Consider the following 23,786-nt stretch of genomic DNA (forward strand, 5'->3'; position numbering starts at 1 on the left):
GATTCGCATTCTCCTCGCACAGATAATGCCAGAAAGGAGTATCTGCCACGTTCTTCCTACCATCACAAGAATCCGTACTCTCAGATCTGGGCCCACAAGCATCCGTACAATCACTCCTCGGTCCACAAGAAACCACACCCTCAGTCACCAGAAGATATCCTGGACCCCTCACAAGTGAGTGAGTGATTATGGCTTTACGCCGCTTTTAGCAATATTCCAGCAAAATCACGGCGGGGAACACCAGAAATGGGCTTCATACATTGTACCCATGCCGTGAATCGAACCCGGGTGTTCGGCGGACGAGCAAACGCTTTAACCACTAGGCTAACCCCCCCCCCCCCCCCCCCCAACCCCCACTCGTGTATACATACGAGAGGTGTTCATTGAAGATTTCCCCTGACCCACTTCCGATGGACCTAGTGGAATGAAACTTGGCATAGGTATTAGTCTTTCTCCACACAGGAACCACCAAGAGTTACACACTTCTCCCATGGTTTTTTGCAACTATGGAGACCTCGATGGTAAAAGCCCTCATTTTGCGTCTCAAACCAGGACTTGACTTCAGAAATCAGTGTTTCATCATCTGTGAAACGTTTTCCCTTCAAAAATGACTTCATGGTTGGAAAGAGCTGGAAGTCAGATGGTGCAAGGTCAGGAGAGTAAGGAGGATATGGAAGGATTTCATAGCCACAGGACCGCGCTTCTGTCTGGGCAACATGAGAGTTGTGTACTGGAGCATTGTCTTGCAGGAGACCGACACCCTTGGTCAGCATGCCACGCCTCTTAACCAATTTCCGCAGCAGTGAAGCATAATAAGCTCCTGTAATTGTGGTACCCTTTGCCAAGAAATCCATCATCACATGTCCTACTCCTTGCCTGCAGAGGGTTGGACACGTGCCTTCTTTGGGGGTGGTGACTCCACATGCTTCCATTGCATCGACTGAACTTTAGTCTCAGGATCAGAGTCATGGACCCGTGTTTCATCCTGTGTGATAAGTCTGTCAAAAAAGTTTGCCTGTTTTTTTTGGCATATGTCCAAAAGATCCTTTGAGCAATTGACTCGTTCCTGCTTTTGGAAAGGTGTGAGCAACCTAGGAATGCATCGTGCAGACACCTTATGCATGTTCAAATTGTCATGGATGATTTTTTCCACAGACCCTATACTGATCTTGACATCTTGTACTAACTGGCGAACAGTTATATGTCGGTCTGCCAAAATGGCAGTCTCCACTTGATAGATAGTGTCCTCATCAATGGCTGAATGGGGGCGACCAGGAATGGCAGCTGTTTCCACAGATGTCCGACCACACTTGAACTGGCGATGCCAGTGTTTAACAACGTCATATGATGGGGCATCTTCCTCATAAGATGCTTTCATTTCATTGAAAGTTTCTTTTGGTGTGCGACCTTTCAAATATTAAAACCTAATCACTGCTCGGTATTCTACTGGCTCCATTGTCACACCCTACTCGATCATAACACCTGTAAAAGTGGTAGGATTAATAGTTTGGTGCTGCAAATTCAGACATAACCCATAGATACATGTATCATTACACATGTGAAACTTCAACCAAATATGATAACCCTAAGTGGTTTAGGGGAAATCATTTAATGAACACCCCTGTACATATATGCGTGGTGTCACTCGAAGACGTGTGCCTCCAAGATGACGGGGAGGGTGTGGGGTTCTTTTGGTGGTTGGGTTGTTTGTGTTGGCAAAGCAATGATCAAAGTGTTTCTTTCGGGAGAGTTGGATGTTCCTAAAAAGGGTAATTGGAAATAACCTGGAAACTGTAGGAAACTGGAAACTGGAAACTATTGGAAACTGGAAACTGGGAAACAAAGTTTAGCATCATGCCACGCGTTAGTCCCTTTGCTCAGATGATAGGTGCCTATCTTCTTCCTCCTTCTCCTCCTCCTCGGACTGATGACGTCGCCGACGCTTTGACAGGAGCTTTCTTGAGGGGTTTCTGTCATGTTTTCTATTGTCTAGGCGTGGTGTGACGTCCGCATTCAGATGTGTGATGCATTCGTTTAGGGCACGGACATCGGACATCGGACATCGTTATGCATGTCTTCTATGAGATGGAGCACTTTTGTCACTTGTTTCGACATGGACGACGCTGCTGGAATCTTCTTGCTGCCGGGTTGTGGGCAATCTGCAGCGAAATGGCCAACGGCTTGGCAGTTGTAGCATGGACCTTGACTGCTTATCTTCATCTTCCTACAGACATAGTAGCGGTGACCTTGAGTGTGACACTCTGTACATGTCACTTCAGGGCAGTACAGGTAACTGTGACTGTTGGTCTGGCACTTCATACAGCTGTATCGAGACAACATGGTTGATCTCTCATTCAGTGCTAGGACTGTGACGGTGTGCGTGGCTTCGCTTTTTTATAGGAGAAGCACTGCAACCCTGTTTCCTGATTGGACGAAAACCCGACCTTCTCATTGGTTGGTTTCTGTCCCACATGCAACCCACTTTGGCACAGACGTTGTGTTTCTTTTCCATAGGAAAAGGCATGGCCAATGGGAAAGAAAGCACAACCACTGTTCGACCTATCAGAGGGTCGTACAGGGCATGTGCGGCCTCTGATTGGTCAAAAACCCTAGCTTCTCATTTGTTGCATTTCGATCCACTTTCGGACAGTTATTTTCTTCCATGGCTTCACGGATTGAAGTGAACAGTGCATGGCACTGTGTCCGAACACACATGTCTTCAAGATAAAAGGCCAACAGCCAACACAACGTTAAGAACATCATGAAAAATGTCTAGCCTCTGTACTCAAAGGGGACCGTGTCTACAGGCAGAACTGTGCTTGTACTGGAGAGGATGCTAGAAAGGATGAGAGGCTTGGGTCAGAAGATCGTTGCCGTGGTGAAGTCCTGCACGCATGATCCGATGAGGGCTATGCACCCTGATTGTATCCCCAGACCGTTGTCCAACAATCAGGTCTTTCATGTTGTCAAAGTTGAGGTTGAGGGCTCTGTAATTCAAGGTGAAACCACGCACTTTGGAGGTCGTGTTGCACGTTCCATCGGGTCTTGGGTGCATTAACTCATAGGCATATATTTTGGGACCCCCTGACACAAACGTCTTGATGGTGTTTCCGCCCGGCTCATCTGTTAAATCACCCAACGTATCCCCCGGTGGTGGATTCCATCCCTCTGGGCGATGGACATAAATGACACTGTCCGTGTCGAAGTACAAGACCCTGTGATCAAGCGGCTTGAGGGTGCTGTACAGCTTGAGACGAGCTTGTGCGGTGACCCTAGCACCCATGGCGACATTGGAATCAGGATGTGGCGTGTGGAATTCTTACTTGGGGGTATAGTTCACCAACACCATATTTTCGTTGATGACCATGACATCGTTGATGGTATTTCTTTCATCTCTAAACAGAGCAAAGTACTTTGCAGGAGTGCTGACATATTCTATCTGACCATAGCCTAAACACTGACTGAACTTGCCCCAATGCGAATTAAGACCGTCCTTGCCAAGCTCGTGAAGTCCTGGGTTCTTTTTGATGTTGGCCTTGTTCAGGACGATGCCTTCTTTCTGATATATGTCTTGGATGTAAGCATCAGGATCGGTACAACCCTCGGAGTATCTTCTGGCTTCGGTCTTCAACTTGAAAAAATTATCGATAAAACGGGCAAAGAGTCCCCCTTCCTGGGTCTTGGGGTCATATGTGTCAAAATGCAAAGCTTCATAGATCTGAATCACTTTGAAGCCACACTGCTTCACGGCTTCTTGGACTTCTAGGGTGATGTACGTGCCCACCCTGGCCCTCTCTTCATCCATTTGCTCACACGACGTCTCTGACTGGGTCTCGACACAAGTGCGACAAGTTGTGCCGGTGGTAGGACACAGCATTGGATAAGGCCATGCAGATCAAACAAGGTCTCCACAGAAGGGTGGTCGCGGAGGGTAGGGTGTCCCGTGGGAAAGGTACCGTACTTGCAAATGTGGGAATAACGTGAACAGAAATAGACATACAGGATGGTTTCACCTTCTTGGGCCTCATAGTATAATTGGGTGGCATTGGTTCGTCCACCGTAGAAGGCCTCAGGAGGGTCTAGCGGGGCAGGTAAGTCGTCACAGTGTGGTCCATGCCAGAAAGCACCCAAATCTGGGTCTGTCCGTTGCTGGGGTTTGAAGTCACATTCCCACATGGTGAAGATATGTTTCACATCAGGGTGTTGGTTCAAGAGGGTCAGGCGAAACTGGGTCTGGCCATAGCGTACACCCATAGAACTGCCCAGATGTATTTGCCTCGTATTATAACAAGGTTGCTAGGTTTTATTCCAGATATTGGAATCCTGGATCATGAGGAGTGGATACATTTACCATGAGTTGGTCTGAAGGCAACAATTGGATAGTGCCACCTGTTTATTTGGTATCTAGGTCATTACGGCATTTGAGAATGTGTCAAGGCAGGGTTACGTTGATAGTTCCTGTTTGGTATTCAGCTACTTTTTGGCCATTGTTATGTCCTAGGGGAGAGTTTGTTTCACAGGTGAAGGAAGTGGTTTATCTGCCTACTTACAAAGATGCATATGTCCTAAGCAGACAAAGCAATGGTCTGTTTGGTGTTTATGATTTAAATTTTAACATGATGGCGATTCGGGTTCAGTTTTGAATTTCCTGTTACAGGTGTTTTTGATCATGTCTTTGGTGACGAGATAGCAGAGCTACCGCCGAGTGTGAAGGAATTAGCCAAAGCAATACCGGGACTGCTTAATCATGCCAGAGCGACTTCCACGTGCAGAAAGTACAAGTATGGTTTCCGTGCTTGGAGAAAGTGGGCTGTTTCTAACGGTATGCCTGAAGGGTTACCGTTATCTCCCTTACATTGTGCGCTTTATTTGCTGTCAGTTATACAGCAGTCGGGTTCTTTTTCGCCCGTGCAGTCAGCGTTTTATAGAATTCGACACTTTCATGTTATTGTTGGTTTGCCCACTCCCACGGTCAACACGTTGGTGATAAATTTGTTGGAGGCAGCCAAACGGAAGTTAGTTAAACCCGTTAAAAAGAAAGAGCCTATTACGGTTGAAGTACTTGAAAGGATGTTTGATTGCAAAATGCAAAACCAAAATGTATATAATTTGAGAACTGTGTGTATGTGTTTGCTTGCATTCGCAGGTTTTATGCGTCTGCTGAGTTGCTTAATATTAAGCATGGCGATTTGTTGTTCTTTGATTCTCATATGACTGTGTTTATAGAAAGGTCCAAGACCGATGTATACAGAGATGGAGCTTGGTTGGTTATTGGTAGAACAGGGACAAAGATGTGTCCTGTGAAGTGTATGGAATGTTTCTTGGAAAAATCTGGATTAAAGGAAGAAACTAATTCAGAAACTTATCTTTTCAGAAATCTGTCCAAGACCAGTGATTGCTATATATTTAGAGCCGAAAACAAACCGATGTCTTATACTCGGTTGAGGGAATTATTTATTGAAGCCTTTAAGCCTTGTGTACGTGACATAAAATGCTACGGTTTGCATAGTTTGAGGTCAGGTGGAGCAACAGTGGCAGCCAATAGAGGCATCCCTCGCTGGAGGAGCGAGAGTGCCAAAGATGGCTATGTTAAGGACAGCATCGAAAATAGATTAAAAGTGTCTATTTCTTTGGGGCTTTGAATTGACGGTTCTTTGTTTCCTCAGTCAGTGCACCGTACAGTATCCCAATATGTTGTAGTTGTGTATTTTGTTGTGTTAAGGGGGAGAAGGAGGAGAAATATAATTTCTTTCGTTTGGGGGACGAATTAGAACGAAATTATTTTCTCCTAACGTCGGAAAGCACAACAAAGGGGGATAACCTGGTTTCTTAATGGGTATATAAGTAAAGGCAGGAAGTTGAAACTTCATTCTCAGGTGCGGTGCAGTCGGGCTGGCTATATTAAACATGTTCGGTTATCTATGATGCCGATTGGAGTACACGTCGGTTGAATCTATATTTTTTATTATTTATGTGTGTAGTACCTGCGGCTGTCCATATGATGATCAGGATGTTATGCGTTGCTTGCAAGTTGTGCTGACGAGCCATGATAATACGTCGTGAGATGGATTGGTATCCATAGTTGAAATCTCGAACACTCCAGTTGTGAGAGTATGGATTTGGGATATTCTCTGATGAGTATGCGCTGACGAGCCATTAGAATACGTAATAAGGCGTCGATGCATGTGTATATGTACACGTTGAAAATATGAAGCATCGAATCTATATTCATGTAAATTACGGTTGGTTGATGGACATGATGCTGGTGATGTTCCTGATGCGGACGATGTTCATGATAATGTGAATACTTGTTGAAGAATAAACTGCGGTCAGTCAGTGTAGTTGTGTATTTTGTTGTGTTAAGGGGGAGAAGGAGGAGAACGATACCACTATTGCATAGCTGCTATGTATCCCACAGCCTAATCCAACGTTTCTTGCGTTAATGTTACCAACTCATCTTCATGAATTAGTTACAGACAAATGTACTGATGTTTACCCTCTCCCCCGATTTCACACACAAAATTCTGTTGATTGTATCATTTATATAGCTTAAACTTTCGTAAATAATAGGCTCGGGTGTGAAACACTTAATAAATCACAATGCTTTTAAGAATCTCATTTTCAAGTACATAATTATACACCAGCCATAGACATTTTACGTCCGTTTCTTAAGATTCGCGGAAAGTGTTGAACATTCTTTCGGTTCATAAATAAGATAAAACACCTTCGGAAGAGGATGTTCTTGTTCTATCCTACTCATACAGTGTATTTAAAGTTCCGAGGGCGACACAACACTCTCTACAAATACTGGGCACAATTTGGAACATGAATAGTTGCTTCATTGTTGTTTAACCTGCACTCCAGCTATAACTGGGACCGTATGTAATCGAGTCTGGTGGGTTGATGGAAACACGTTTGCACAGGAACATTGATCTGGTACACGTTTGATAGTCATTAGTGGTCCGAGGATTATAATAAGAGAGAATCCAGAATGCAAACCTACTATCGGCGGATTTTGGCATGGTGGGTAAGGGGTGCGTTTTTAATCATTTAAAGGAATTGCTGCACCTTAGACAGCTGGACGAGCCGATTCCTAATGCAAATAATCTATGTCTTCGGAATTATGTTTATCAAATAGGAATCGCATTAAGTCAAACAAGATATCATTTGATGGCCCAGTATTTAGTACTAATTAACTAAAAGATTGACAATGTTGAGCTGTTGGCAGTGTGAGTATCAACTTTGGTGATAATTGCTAGGAATATGACCAGTGCCCTGACAGGTGAATTGTTTGTTCCACGGCCTTTCACCACCAGTTTGTCATATTGGAAACAGAACTCGAATGTACCTCGAATGCTCCACTGATAATATTGTTGGCCGTAAAATATGAGTTTTCATTTTTTTTAACCAGACTGTAATGTACACCATGCTTCAGAATCAAATAAAAATCCATGTCTTTTTGAAATGTTCTAGTTGTATCATGTAACAACTTTCTCACTTTCAAACGAAATCCACTAATTAAATGTGTGTGTGTGTGTGTGTGTGTGCGCGCACGCACGCACACACACACCACGATCTTTTAAGTTGAAGAAAAAATCTGGACTAGCTAAATGTTCTAAACAAGGTATTGAGTGAAAAGGTATTGTTTGGCATGTCCTTACACATATTTTTGAAGGGCTGACTGAAAAATCAAACCTTCACATGACCCATCTTGTCCTATCTCTTCAGCACTGTAATCCCCATTTATAAACACAATAAGGCACCCGAGTGCCAGAAGAAAACACATGATGTATAAATGTAAAGCAGTTGGTCTACAGAGCTGTCAACACACATCCATGGAGTCCACCAGAGATTGTATAGATATTTCTGAATGTGTGCCGATTTTTTTTTTATAAAGTTTGCTTTAACAGTAATACCAGGAACGTTATTTAGCAGATTTTTGCTACACTTTAAACCCAGAAATTGGGAATAATTCATACAGTCTTTCGGCCACTTTATGCTTGTTGTAAGAGGCGACTTACGGGATCGGGTGGTCAGGCTTGCTGGCTTAGTTGGTGCATGTCATGGCTCCCAATTGCATGGATCGATGCTCATGATGTCACTGGATTGTTTGGTCCAGCCTTGATTATTTACAGACCGCCACCATATAGCTCGAATATTGCTGAGTGCGGCGTTACACAAACAAAAACACAAATTGTACATTTTAAATTGTGTATTCCTGTTTAACACTGTATGGCATGATTTCACGATCCCCGAAAGTATTTTAAGGGGCGGTGAAAAACTAGAAGTTGCTTTTTCTGTTTAGGGTCAATAGGTTTTAGTTCCCATTCTCTCTGACTGCACACGCCATCACGTGACGCGCCGTTGTCTTTAATTTCCCCACATAATGCAGAACTATTTTCCATGAAAGTTTTGGTACCATAAATCAATTCTTCCTTCAAAGGAATTGTGGTATTTGTGCAAATCCTTGCAATTCATGAAGCACAAGCCTTTTGATTGTAAATATTTGTTAAAACTTACTGGTTTTCACGCCAAGTTGAGATTTGACTGGATACCACTGATAGCTGAGTCACTGCCAAGTTTATAAGATGCAAGGAAAATGTGTTTGAGCCCTGACGTCACCAGTTTCAGGCCCTCTGTGAAAGAACGATCTAAATTTACTATATGGGAGATTTCAACTAAGCTGACCCCCTTCTGCGTGTGTCGCAACTTGCATAATTACATAGAGACTAACTCCAAATCTTCTATTCTGTGTGAACCTGACAGGCACAGAAAGTAATTAGAAGAAACTCGAAAATACTGTGAGTCACACATTCTTCTTATATATACATACAGATATCTATTTGACACTGTTTTAAAAAGAATATGCAAACATTCATAGTGGTCGAATAATATTAAACTTCATCCCTACGCTCGTATAAAACTGCAAATGAAAACGATGGCAATAGACATATTGACAAAATTAACATGATTTGTATGTGTGGGTAGTGCGACCCTAGAATGTCTCTCTGTCCCTAAAACATATTTTTTATCCCTTCAGCCCAGGCCTTTCTGCAATGCAAAACCCCTAAATATAGCAAATCTAGATTTGCCTCAGGTTCAAGAATCTCCCATCTCACTGGGGCTCCTTTTCAATTTAATTGGAATTGTTTCTTTCAAAATTATATATTTTCAGAGACTAAGCGCGCGTACATCTAGCACCATCCAACACGACCTTGAACTTTCTTGAACAAAATGGCGGCCAGGAGATGATTTTTAGAAATGATAACGACGATGTAAGCTGTTTATAAGCAAACTATGATATATCATGGGATACCTTATCAGCCCGTGGATACATAAGGTAGTATCTTCACTATTAATACTTTTTAAAAATATTTTACATGTATAGCAAGCTATAACCTTGATGTGCTATAAGGTGGTCCTGGGGTCCTCCAGGTTTGTTGCTATAGTATTTGAATTAAGGGAGCCACCTAAACTTTTCACATGACAAGTACCCTTTGAGTCTCATGGCTAATTTTGAACCCTGCTTTACATTTCAGAATATGTGGTGATGCTTCACATTGGTCTTTAATAATTGTTCTATAAAGTTCCTTTGAATATTACATTGTCCTCTCAGTCAAACCAACATCATTATACAGTTTATTGTTTGTGGTTTAACACCATTGTCTGCAATATTCCAGCTGTATGACCATGACCTGTAAATAGTCAAGTCTTGGCCAGATAATCCAGTGACTGATATTTTGAGCTACAATCTACTGATTGACTAGAATGACCTCACCACCAGAGCCACACTGTTACATACAATGACTGGACCACCAGATCAACACTGTTAGATACAATGACCTCACCACCAGGTCCACACTGTTGGATACAATGACCTCACCACCGGTCCTCACTGTTAGATACAATGACCTGACCAACAGCTCCACACTGTTTGATACAATGACTTGGTGGTTTGGTTTGGTTTGGTTTGTTTGTTGTTTTACGCCGCACTCAACAATATTCCAGCTATATGACAGAGGTCTGTAAAATAATCGAGTCTGGACCAGACAATCCAGTGATTAATATCATGAGCATCGATCCACGCAATTCGGATCGATGACATGGATCAACCAAGTCAGTGAGCCTGACCACCCGATCCCGTTAGTTGCCTTTTACGACAAGCATAGTCACCTTTTACGGCCAGCATGGGTTGCTGAAGACCTTTTCTATCCCGGATCTTAACGGGTCGATGACTTGGTGACTGTGCATTCACCTAATGTCGTGACCTCCTGATAAATATGGTATACACAGAAGTTTGTTTTGTTTGTTCGTTGTTTAACGCCACACTCAGCAATATTCCAGGTATATGGCGGCGGTCTGTAAATAATCAAGTCTGGCTGGACAATCCAGTGATTGACATCATGAGCATCGATCCACGAGATTGGGATACATGGGTTTCTGAAGACCTATTCTATCCCGGATCTTCACGGGTCAATGACTTTGGTACTGTGCTAACATTGAATAGGCAGGTTGAGATATTAAAACTATCTTAAGGTTGCTTTGTTTTGTATTCAGCTTGAATTAACAGTTTCAACGTTCAACGCATATGATGATATGTCTTCAAGCGTAACAACACATCAGGACAAGAGAATAAATGTGTGCAGGATAAACCCCACTCTTGTCAACCTTACAACAATACCTATGGTTGTAGGTTGAATTCTGATTTGCCCTGATTATGTTTCTAGGAACGTCAGCACCCTTCCCATGCACCTGGATTTCACCGAAGTGGTAAATTTCTGAGACCTGCATCACTTTGAGCTTTCCTCCCACACCACAAGCTGACACACCCTGATATAACTGCAATAGCGGCTTTATGCCCAGCTGTCACAGCACAGAGTGTCCAGTATTCTTTTTCAATACTGACACAAGAATTATCACTCTCATGTAGAAGTTGGGAGCATGGTTTCTGACAGAAATCTAATATACTTTAACATGCATTATTTTATGACATAAAAATTTGTCAAAATGCTTATTTACATGTGTTTATACAGAAGTGAGCAGAGTGCAATGTCACAAAGCAAGCACCATTACTATGCACAACATCTTCATTATGAGTGGCAGTACAAAGTAGATATAAACCCAGGTAAAGCCCTCACTAAGAGCCATCTTTAATAAGACAGGGCTGATGCAGAATCTCATTTGCCATTACATTGGTTGGTTGGTTGGTTGGTTAACGCCTACTCAGCAATATTCCAGCTATATATGATGGTGGTCTGAAATAATAGAGTCTGGACCAGACAATCCTGTGATTGATATCAAGAGCATCGATGAGAGAGGCATGCGTGACCCTGTCTAAATTTCCTTGCATGTGTCAGGTGGGTTGGTTCAAATTCCAGGTCTTAGTATGCTTGAGGTTGTGGAATCGCAGAAATACTCAGTGAATGTTTTCTAGGGTCAAACCTGACGAAAGAAACTATGTCTCTTGTGTATTCTGGAACAAATCAATATTGTCTTAAATCCTGAGACTTATGGGAACCTGTCCACACATCTCTCCATCCCTGCTCCTGTAAAACATAACAACAAACCAATTTTTTTGCAAATATTTATAAATTTATTTTACATATTAGTCATATGTTAATAAACAATCACCTGTCACCATTCATACACCATTCAATCTCTATACACACAGCACATCTCGTTGCTCAAAACAGTAATCTACAATGTACAAAATGTGGAAACACCAACAAAACAATAGGTCTTCAGTCTAGTGTACAACACAAACATGTACATGGGTCTAGTATATGGTCAAATGTTTGTCAAAATCAATCCCTCACAAGAGTAAATTGGAATATAATGTTTCAGCTGCATGAAACAGTTCCATTCTCATGCTTATTTTCATGGGTTAGAGGTCAAGAGAATTGTTAAACTATTCTTAACAATATGAAAGCCTCCGATGTAAATTAAAGGATAAATGGATCTAACATTAACTGTATCTAACTGTAAACATAGTGAGGCGAACACATTATTAATATTTGAGCCATCACCTTCCGCGGTAAACTCTCCCTGACAGTCACCATCACTACACAAGTTCTATTTGTTCAAGAAGTAGTGTCAAGGTAGCTGTATGAGCTGTCAGTGTATAACATCTCCCTTGTTTCAACACAAGGTAGCTGTCGGTGTATAATATCCCCCTTGTTTCCACACAAGGTAGCTGTCTGTGTATAACATCTCCCTTGTTTCCACACAAGGTAGCTGTCTGTGTATAACATCTCCCTTGTTTCAACACAAGGTAAGGTCTGTACTTGATTTCAAGAGGGACGACTGATATGTTTCAATTTAACTCAATGTGAGTATCATTTACATTAAACTACAAAATGTTAATCTGTTGGGCACAGACCTTAAATGTTCGGTACATATGTTTTAACCAAAGATGTTTCTTAGCAATGAGGTTTGTTAAAAGGGAAATTTATGGTGGAGAAACTTGATCAGATCCGACCAGATATAACGTGCTATCATCCAGAAATCTTCATGTTTTCCCTATATACATTAACGTTAACACCAGCACATTCAGTAACACAACCCAGATTAATCTTCAAAGTAAATCAACAGCATAAACACGAGTCACCTGGTCTTGATAGGACATACAGGAACTGGCAATGAGAATGATTAGCAATGACACACCTCACCAATAAGAACAGTGTTCACGCAACTATAATTCTCACAGGAAACAGAATTTGACCTCACAATCTGCATGCTAGCTATTCACTGGGCAATCAATTATCATGAAGCAAACACATATGTATCATCAAAAAGTTGTACTTTGTTACAAAAATGATTTGATAAAAAAAGTGATAGTTAAACTCTGTGAATGAGCAATATATAGCTTGTGCTATGAATATATCAATAACTTGAAATGATTTACGAAAAGCAAATATTCAGTCAAGATGTACTAATGTAATCATGATCAACACAGCATATCACTTATGAGACTTGTAAACTGAATGTTAGTCATTTAAAAAAACCACTGACAGCAAGTTGTAATGTTATTCCTGAGTGTCATATGATCGTATAAGCAGAGGCAATGAGACACACTCAATATTTCATAGTGACACTTGTTTTTGAAAAGGGATATTCAGTCACAATCACTTTTCAAACAATTATGATAATACTAAGTAAGGAGGCAGTTCAAAAGTTGGACATTGGATAACAAACTTAATTCCATCAGTTCTGAGACACCACCTCCCCTGGAACTTAGCAGACTTGAAGAAAGAAAAACATGTGTCAGAGTATCATTGCCTACAGCACTGCACAACAAATATTGCAGCAATGTCAACACAAGACCAAACCATCTTTTGGCACGCTCTTTCTTCCACTTCATCGTCTGTACAATAATGAGGACATTTAGTTTCAGGGTAACATTCAACAGTTTGAGCTGGTGCTGTTTTACTTGAACAGAAAACACTGAAACATCAATTTGAGGGAAATATTACAGATCTGTTAAAGAATTAAGACATCAATCCGACACTGGATTTTGAACTGCTCCTTGACTGACTTCGAGCGACACATCATACAGTAACTGATGACCATTAAGCTGTGAGTCACTATTCAATGAGCATTGCTACACAATTAATGATGTAAAACAGATGCAGGAAGCACATGGACATCCAAGCAGTTGGTCATTAAAGCAAACTGTCAGTTCAGTTCATACCAGAAGAAAGCTTAAAAAATGGGTGCGTTTTCTACACAAAGAGCTAAGTGTCTGTCCATTGGACGTCCTCCAAATACTGACATGACATATTGAATAGTTCTTTATACTACCACATAAGAATGATCATGTTTCCAGGTGGTTTGAATATTCCCTCTTACCTAAATGGGTTTTGTTGTTGATCTAAATGGATAGTAGTGCTTGATCCTATCAAGATGTGCGTGCATAGTGGCCAGAGCAACATGAATGATATTGCTACAATATACAATTACACTTTTGAACAGAACAATGACACTGTAACATATAGATTTAGAGCAATAACCTACACAAGCTCACAGTCAGATATATAAACACAAACTTAGGAAACAAACCTATTTTAGATCATGTAAGGTACTTCTGTAGACTGTTTTGTGACATGACTAACATATCTGTGTTTTATTCTTGATATGGGAATTACAGCTTCTGAACCATAAAGAAATACTCTTGCATAAATGAAGACATTTACTAGAAATAATCATCTCGCACAATTGATGCCCGATTTCTTTGACTTTGAAACAGAAATGACTGGGAATTAACAGACATGAAATGAAATTTGCAGGAAATATGCAGACTTACAAATTCATCAAAATCACAGAATGTACCGGTATATCAGAACGCTTCAAACCCACCAGTTCATGGCCATATATAGATTTGTGTGTTCTGTATAGTATTTGTCATTATTACATACCTGGCTGATGTATATACATGTATCCCAATCTGTAATGTGTGTTAATTGTACATGTATATATATTTGTAATGAATGTTGTACACATGTGATGTATCTTTGCATCTTGTGCTGTACATGTGTCTGTATGTAGATAATGCCACATGTCTTATTGTTCAGCTTCAGGCATAGTCAATCCAAACATTGATTAAATGATAACACAAGATCAAAATGAAACACTTCATTTTTACCACCAACACAAGTCCCATTTGTGTTCCTCCTAATAAACAAGTTGACATCCATATATTCTCTTCCTTATGTGTATCACTTCTAAATGCCTTTCAAAGACTTAAATTAATTGTTTTATAAAACAATACATTCATGGAACAATAATTTTGTCAAATAAATGCCTAATCTATACAAATTAGTCAGGGTGTCTCTGAGACCGATCACATCATGTTAGCCATTCATACAAGACCAAATCTGTAGCCTGCGGGTAATGAAGGTGTGGCCTATGGTTGACTGTGTACCTCAATGCCAATACATGTATGTATGTGTCAGGCAATATCAATTTCACTTGTACCTAAACATTCAGACTTGGACATGGTAGTATTTGTACACAATGATATATCTGTGTGCCTCCATTATCTTCAGATGAATCCTATAAATGCATGGTTATGTGTCTATTACAAACTGGACATGATACCTTCTGTTACAGTGTGTGGCAAGGGCATCTGTATGAGGTGAAGCTGGAGCATTGGGTTGAAATATGACACCATTTAACTGTTAAGTGACATGTACTTTATACATATAAAAAACTGAAGTATAAACATGACTTATGGTTGAAGAATCATACAACTGTTTTCATGTTTAGAAATATTTGAATTCATCATAACACATGTACACTCCTCTGTACAATTGATGGTTAAACTGTACATGTTGTCTGTACACATGGTCTGTACACATGAATAGGAGACATTTGAATCTACACAAGAATGATCATGGACACAATTAGCAATACCACAGCTGATCATGCTGTAAGTCAGTTGATCAAGAGAAAGTCAAGACAGTCATGTACAGTCCATGTTGGAACTTCATATTTCATTCACTCAGGATCACTTTAACTACAGATCTCAGTTAACACTTGGGAGGTGTCCAGTATCATTCACTGAAACACACAACTCTCTACAGAACTACATACTCACTATCTTTGAAGCAAAGACTAGACCAAATCTCCAACATAAGTTTGCATTCATATTAAAACTACTGACATCCAATGGCAACATCACAACACTAATGGTCAGAATCTCTTCAAATGACCAAATTTTATGTCATGAACATACATAGAAAACAGAATGTAACTCTAAGTAAACAGAATTAACATATTCTTAGATATAGAAGTAATTGGCTTAGCTATAAAACAGAATCTAGAAATAATTCTACGTTGACCTCACTAAGTACAACCCATATACACAAAAAACAACTTTTCTTGAAGTATTTTTCATATATCTGAACAAATATACAAGATTATTTACAGGATTGAAGCAAGTAATGCCATATGTTACGGATGGATTATTTTGCTACCGATTCTCTCAGAGTGAGTGAGTGAGTATGGTTTTACGCCGCTTTTAGCAATATTCCAGCAATATCACGGCGGGGGACACCAGAAATGGGCTTCACACATTGTACCCATGTCGGGAATCGAACCTGGGTCTTCGGCGTGACGAGCGAACGCTTTAACCACCAGGCTACCCGACCGCCCCCGATTCTCTCAGAACATGACTGACAGCTCAGAGGATACTGTAACAAAGCAATAAGCATACTCCTGTTCTAATATCAGTGTAATGCCAGCTAAACATACCATACACTTTCCGTTGAGCACCACCACTATCTCCCCGACTACATGGAGTAGTTTAAACTCTGGATGAACATAACCAGTATTTGGAGGGGGTGAAGTATGAACAGAAATCAGCTACATTTGTAACACAAGGTTGACAACTCTCAGAGTGAAGTTACTTCATATCATATCTTTTGTTAGGCCACAATAAATAAAATTTCCTGATTTGCGTCCACATTTCCTGAGGTTGGGAGATTTTGTTTCTTACAGTTTAGTTTCATTAAAACTGTCTTTCTGGAACAAGCTATAATATAGATTACAGAAGGGGGGCAATGAAGAAAAAATAGATATCATTGATACCAGTATCAAGTAAAGCTGGTTTACAGTGGAACAGGGATATATGTATGACCAATAAATCACTCGCATCTTACATTGCTTTGGTATGAAAAGATAAGTTATTGCCAGATATTCTGTTGTTCCATCTGGCAGTGTCATGAAAATACATACAGCATTACCAATCAAGCAACAGAGTTAGAAGCAACAACTGTATATCATCCACCTATGCACAAGTATAACAACAAATACACATGCATTCTCCATCCGATCTGTCCACAGAACAGCTCAATATATTCTCATCCTCAGGACCAACACATCTGTATACTAACACAGACACATGTGAGCTTATTGTACTTGTGGGAGTCCGTCCAATACCCATTGTGTCCAGCATGCCTCACTCACTCGACTGCCAATGTTCCTTAACTGCTGTTTCTTGTGGTTTCTAATATTGAGCAGGCCACATTATATAGCTGAAATATTAACAGTGGCGTGGCCAGGACCCCTCCATACAATCCATGACCAGATGCAGTAATAGGCCAAACTGCATGTGACAATCATACATATGTCAGCCAATCCTTGGCCAGAAGCAGTAATAGGCCAGACTGCATGTGGCAATCATACATATGTCAGCCAATCTGTGACCAGAAGCTGTAATAGGCCACACTGCATGTGGCAATCATACATAGGTCAAGCACGGTTCACCTTTTCTTCAGTGCCTTCTTAAAGGGGTACTGCCTATGCATACTGGCCATGATCAACTAAACCCTTTGTACATGTACTCTGACAGCACAACAATAATACTGTTCCCTGTGTACTGTTAATGTACATACACAACATATTTCTACACATCTGCACACACATTACCATGCACTGTTCTAGGCCATACTCCATACACTGGGTCTCTCTTACACATGTGCATGTACAAAAAAGTCTGCACACTTGGACATCAATGATCAACTAATACTGTCCAGTGCAATAGTAGGGATATTTTGACTGTACACATTTCTTCTTTACATTTGAAACTGTACATATAAATATGTCAAAACACAATTAACTTCCTCCTGTTAATTGCCAGGTATACAATGTAATCATCTGAATCCTTTGTTGTCTCAACTCAACCACCACAGGAAGTACAGTCACTGAAGGATAACTGTTCCGATGAGTGTGTCGTGGAGGTAATACTTGACGCATGTACTCAGACCTGCAGCATGTACACGAGGTAACTGTTTGGTACCTACCATCATGCAGGGTGACAATACTTCATATTCCTCTTTCCAAAGATCTTTCATCAAGTTACATTTCAAGATCCAACATAGTCATTTCGGTCATATGGTACTGCCATTTAAGGGTTGACTGACTTCGTCGTCTTCATTCGGATGAAGTAGGTAATACATCTGGGACTGACTTCTGTTGCAAGTACATATAATATGCACTAGGTTACTGACGACATACAAATGATCAGTTTCTGGACCAGGTTATCAGTTGTCCTGGAGATGTTCTGAATGTCAAGAGAGTCCATTGTCCTTGAGATGTTCTGAATGTCAAGGGAGTCCAGTACAAGAACAAACTCATGAATAGACCTTTCTTTCACGAGGAGATCATGTGCTTGTCATCATGAGGTTCAGTTCAGTGGACCAAGGGTTATCATAGTACTCAGGTCATTTATCACTTGTAGTCAGGTAAGAACTGTGGGTTTCATCCATTATTGTAGGACAGGATGCATTTCAATAGAATATACAGCCAATCAAGCCATTGATAATTGTTAAATAATCCGTATGTGCATCACAGAGACAACAAGTTTGTCCTACCATAGGGTGAAGTACCGATGAATGTAATAGAGGACATACACATTTATATCAAATGTCCAGGTCTTGTGAAACTATAAGAATGTTCATTCAATATCATGTAGAAGAAGCCGAGATCACAATTAAATAATGAAAGCTAAGGGATGCCAACATACTTGAGGGTTTGGTTGAAACACCATAACCAATGGGGTTGTTGTAATGTAATGAGTGTAGTATAATGTTCCTGATGTCCATGTTGAAGACATTCCACATGGAACCATTCAAATACAAGCTGGCCTTGATACAGTGCAAATTAAGTACATTGGATAGTGCCAAGAAAACGTCAAGGTACTGTCTTTTGTATGAATAAACGACACATATCCAGTATTCTACAAGCACTCTCTTCTAATTTGTACACTGCCAATGAAAGTTTTCTGATTTTCTTTCATTTCATTAGACTGCAAAAGGTACCATGAGCTCTTCAATCAGAAACACATCCTTCTTCCACGGGAGGTGATATCTAGTTCTCCCTTGATCATTTCTTCAGACATGGGATCTCGCTTCTTTGAAGGCTTTCTACAGCATGCCACACAAAGCTTTAGTTGCCCCACAATTATGACTTTAAAATACTGTTCAAGTATACTGTTAATGTGCACAAAGGGGACTCCAAGTATACTGCAATGGTACTGCACAAGTATACTCCAAACATACGCCATCAACTCATACACGGAAGCGGTGGTGCCCAGTTGTACATAATTGCTTGCTGCCTGTGTTTAACATATAATTTGAATCCTATATACACTAGAACGAGCCTCCATCATACCATAGAGACCTTCTGACACCGAGGACTCTCTTGAGTCTTCTCCTCCATGAGGAGTCTGTCTGTTGTGTTGCACCCTGTCGGAGCAGACACATATCTTACTTCTACATGATCATGATCAGGAGGAGTCCTTTCTGAGCGAAATTTCCGTCGGTGGTAAAATCCACATATTAAAAGGATGATACAGAAAAATGAAGATATGGACGTCCCTATGGCTATGTGAAGAATCTGTACCCCGGCTGTAGTTGGACCTGGAATTGACATAGACATTGTTGGTCAGTACTGGCCATGTGATTTCAATATCAATTCAAAGTCAAAATATTATGCACATGAAAAATAATCAAGATTATGCATGACTGAATTGGTCTTTATGTTATCCTGTTAACATAAAATAATATAACATTTTTAACTGGTTTTTATATACTGATTTTCGATAAATAAAAGAAGTATAGAATATGTACAAAGTTATTTGTGTGCAATAAAGGTAACACATTTTATCCTAAATGGTCCAAGTAAAGCCTACGGACCAAAAATGTAAAACCTGTAAGAACGATCATCTGAAATTAGGATGTGAAATCTGTAAATGGAATTTGGGTCTTGCTGAAAACAAAGCCATGCATTAGAACATACTGCATATCTTCCATGACATATGTACCAACCTGCCATGTACCAGCACTACTATTTTCAGTGACAAGGTATTTTATTTTGTGGAAAATTTCATGCCAATTTGATTATGACACTTTGACATCCTGAGCAGAAAACATAGAATTTAGATCATAACCACCTAGTGAATGCCATAGTCAGCAATATTCAAGCTACATCAAGGCAACATGTAAATAATGAAGTCTGGACCGTCAACTTGAGCATAGGGTCCATGCCACCTGGGTTCTATGACACATAACCAGTCACAGCCCGAGAACCATCAATTCCAGGTAAGTCTCCTTTCATAACCAGTAATAGGGTGCTGAGATATATTCTAACCTATGTCCTCACAGGTATCATAACCAATTATTTAATCCTCTAAAGTTATGTTTGTGTCACTATTAAGAATCTAGTAGTGACTTGTTGGTACATGTGTCATGGTTCGTTCACAATCATGGTTATCATAAGAAGCAAAGGCAGTTAGGTTTACAGGCAGTCCTTTCATTCCAATCACATTCCTGCAGACTGTTGACATCCCCTAAACTACACATGCAGCACTATGATCATCTTCATAATGATGTCAAACTTGTTTAAACAATCCTCATATTTCTCAGTGAATGTGAATGTATATAATATAACAGAAGTGTAATTTAATGGTGCAGTCAGCCATATCACTTATACAGCCATATCAAAGCAACCAGTTTGAAATCAAGGCTGGACCAGGCAAACCATGTCCAGAGCTTGAGCAACAATCCTCATGTAGTAGGGTTTCAAGTTGGAATCACAATCAGTCAGATGATGGTTCAGTATTGGGCTCTGCCTATGGTGGCTATCTGATCATAATTCTGTTTTATCTTTTTGAAGTCCTTCTGCCTTGGGGGCAAATTGTGAATATACAGGGCATTAACAGACCAGTGCTTGAAGTACTTGTGGCTATATGAAATCAGGACCAGTCACTTGCCCACATTCAGACTACAAGTTAATGTATCGGTGACAATGAACTACTTCAAATGTAGGACAACCTTTGAATCCAATAATATTCAAAAGCTGTTGGGTATTTTCTGTTGCTGATGAGGTTTCAATATAATTTAAAACAACAATGAACATGTTAACCATATTGACTGAACACATGTTATTTCAGCATGCAACAACCATGACACAACTCGGAAGCCCAAGGAAGTGGGGCAAACACCATGGTAGTGTACTGCTGGCGGAGTCTCCAGCTGTCATTGAGGGAACAATCTACCAGTGTGCTGACAATTGTTGAAATACAGCTCTACTTAGCTGATGCATGACTTAATAATGGAACAGAAACTTTAGTTTGGCTGCTATTTGCTTCACAACATCCACAGATACCATTAGTTATTGAAGTTATGATCTGGTACAACAAATGTCAAAGGGTGTATTAATTAAGTGACTCTTGGGCTGAAGATAATCTCTTCTGCTCTTCCTAATGAGTAGAATTGTTTGCCTGACTGATGCAGTGTAATTACTATGTATTACGCTGAAGTCAGCAATAGTTTAACTATGTCATGATGGTCTGTAAATACTCAATTCTGGGTAAGTAAGACTATCCAATGAGGTAAAATGACACAATCATCTTGGCTATAAATTGTGACCACTTGACCCTTATTGTGATGTTTGCTCTTGAGATAAGCATGGGATCCTTGGGACCTATTTAAGCCCTGAATGACCACAAAAGATAATATTGTGAATATATACTAGATATTAGTCTGCTGTTTTTCCTGTATATCAAGTACATAAGTGAAAAAACATCACAGACTGTCATGGTGTCAGATGGTCACATAGATTCCCCTAACAAACTCATTGTATCCTGTGATCAATGAACATTATCAGACTGTTGTTCTTAGGTTCTTTACAGAGAAATACTTGTTTTTCTAACATGTTCTTTGTTTACCGCCTAACATCACATCACAGGTTACTTTCATTGTGTCATTACATTCATGTTCAAAATATCATAGGAATTTCTCTGCTAGATGTAGAAAAACAAATATAATACCAACAAACACCTAACTTAACCTTCCATTCTTCCGATGTATAAAATATTCAAGAATGAGGTAAAACCTGCACAATGCCTATGTATTAGTATTTGAAGTATATTTTTCAACAATTGTCAAAATTATGCATTGTTTTTTCTTCAGAAAGTTGAGTGTTGAGGAGTTGAACAGGAGGGAGAGCAGGGCAGATAGAGATAAGGTTACATACCATGGGACCCTTCACGGTTCAATATATATACCGTGCCTGATTAATGGAAAACAAAATGCATTGGTGGATTGGCATGCACATGACGTATACACGCTAACGCTGAAGCATATTCCTGTTTCCCTCAGCCACAGCACTGACTGGCATAGTTACGTCCACCCAACTTGCAGCATGTTTTTGTATTGCCTTGTGTCTGGATAACATGTCAAACTGATGACACCATCTTGCACATTTTTGTATTGCATAAAGAAATCACTGCATGTCAAACTGATGATATCATTTTGCACATATTGCATTGCAAAAACTTGCACTGCATATCAAAAATTAGATTATTGCATATAGAAAATATGTTGAGGTAACAGCGAGTTTGAAAATATCTATTAGTAATAACTGTTATTTGTTCAAAATGTCAGTAATTAAGTGGTTGACTAATACCTCAAGTTTTATTTATTGAAGACAGGATGGAAGTATTCTTGGAATGAGGATTAGACACTATATTTATACCTCTGGAAGAGGAAGGACACACATAAATTGTGTCTGTTCTGAAGGACCTCTTCATTGCCAACTCTGAGTCACGAATGTAATCTATTCTAAGTTTGAAGAACAATGTTATCATAATCTCTCATCTTAACAAGTGGTTCATGCATAAAACATCCTCTTTATCACATCAAATTACCCATATTTATCATATATTTCTACATAAAGCTCAGACAAAATGTGATTCACATCCAGATGACAATAATGATTAAGAACGATCAATAAATCCCACAAATTCAATTTGACAAGACATTAAATTTACTTGCAATTATGACCTATTCATTACACAGGTTGAAATTTTCAAACATTCCAAAACAACCTTACTAGGAATAAAATCACTCGTGCATGACCAATAATACCATTAACTAATCTCCCTAAATAGTCACTGTTTGAGTTTTGTTTTTGAAAGTCCAGATTTGGTGTTGGTGTGACAATACAACTGCAGCTGCCCTGTTGGCTCCTGATGCAAGTATGCCAGTCAGCACTACAGCAGGAAACAGTATGCCCATTCCACCTACCTCAATGTAAAATAAAATGTGTGAGAAAAAAGGAGTGACAAGTCACACTGAACACAATGACGGCGTGGAAACTCAACATTGATGGTGCTCCGCCTATATCCATGGAAGAAAGGAAAATAAAATAATACAAATTGGATAGGAAAATACAAGTGCCCATCAGTTTCAATAATTGCATATGAAAGTATCCTAATAGTTCTTGAACCTCTACCAATGTTGATGCTGTGTCACAATCAGACTATCTTGTCACTCAGTTTCAATTTCCTTAAATGATATGTGAATTTGCTGTTATGTTTATCATATTCAGATTTTCTTGAGAACATCTTTCAAAACATCCCTCTTTGAAGACCTACAATCTACCAGTGTGTATTGTGGCTGAAGTTGGACCCCTTAGGAACTGTAAAGATTTTTCATTAAATTTTGTTTTTTTAAATTAAACAATTCAAAATTTTAAACTGATTTATGCCTACCATTTTTCTGTTCTTTAAACACTTTACTAAACATGTCTGGTTAGGCTTAAAATAATAAAGTAATTTTTTCTCAGGCAATGGCTTTTGAAAATATAGTGTGGGCGGTTGGTGTTTTTTAAATTTTATTTTTGGTAGTTCAAACTCGTATGTAACCAAACAAACAGATGTGTAACCAAATAAACAGTTGTGGGAAAGGGCTTCCCTACATGAATGTAAAATACTGAAATACAGT

The 23,786-nt window shown here is 39.8% G+C and overlaps 2 protein-coding genes across 2 annotated transcripts in view; both read right to left on the reverse strand.

The window, feature by feature from the left end:
• Positions 1-865: 865 nt before the first annotated feature.
• LOC139475207 (protein GVQW3-like) lies at positions 866-1,378 on the reverse strand. Its single transcript, XM_071258459.1, has one exon. The coding sequence runs from the start codon at positions 1,376-1,378 to the stop codon at positions 866-868; it is 513 nt and encodes a 170-aa protein (XP_071114560.1).
• Positions 1,379-15,816: 14,438 nt separating this feature from the next.
• LOC139474240 (cubilin-like) overlaps positions 15,817-23,786 on the reverse strand; it is a 47,101-nt gene continuing 39,131 nt past the window's right edge. The window contains exon 15 of the mRNA XM_071257163.1: positions 15,817-19,418. Within this exon, the coding sequence (XP_071113264.1) occupies positions 19,165-19,418 (254 nt within the window). The 3' untranslated portion in view covers positions 15,817-19,164. The remainder of the gene's footprint in view (positions 19,419-23,786) is intronic.

This window comes from Haliotis cracherodii, unplaced genomic scaffold (assembly GCF_022045235.1).
Source record: "Haliotis cracherodii isolate W230 unplaced genomic scaffold, xgHalCrac1.p SCAF_3, whole genome shotgun sequence".
In the NCBI taxonomy this organism is placed as follows: domain Eukaryota; kingdom Metazoa; phylum Mollusca; class Gastropoda; order Lepetellida; family Haliotidae; genus Haliotis; species Haliotis cracherodii.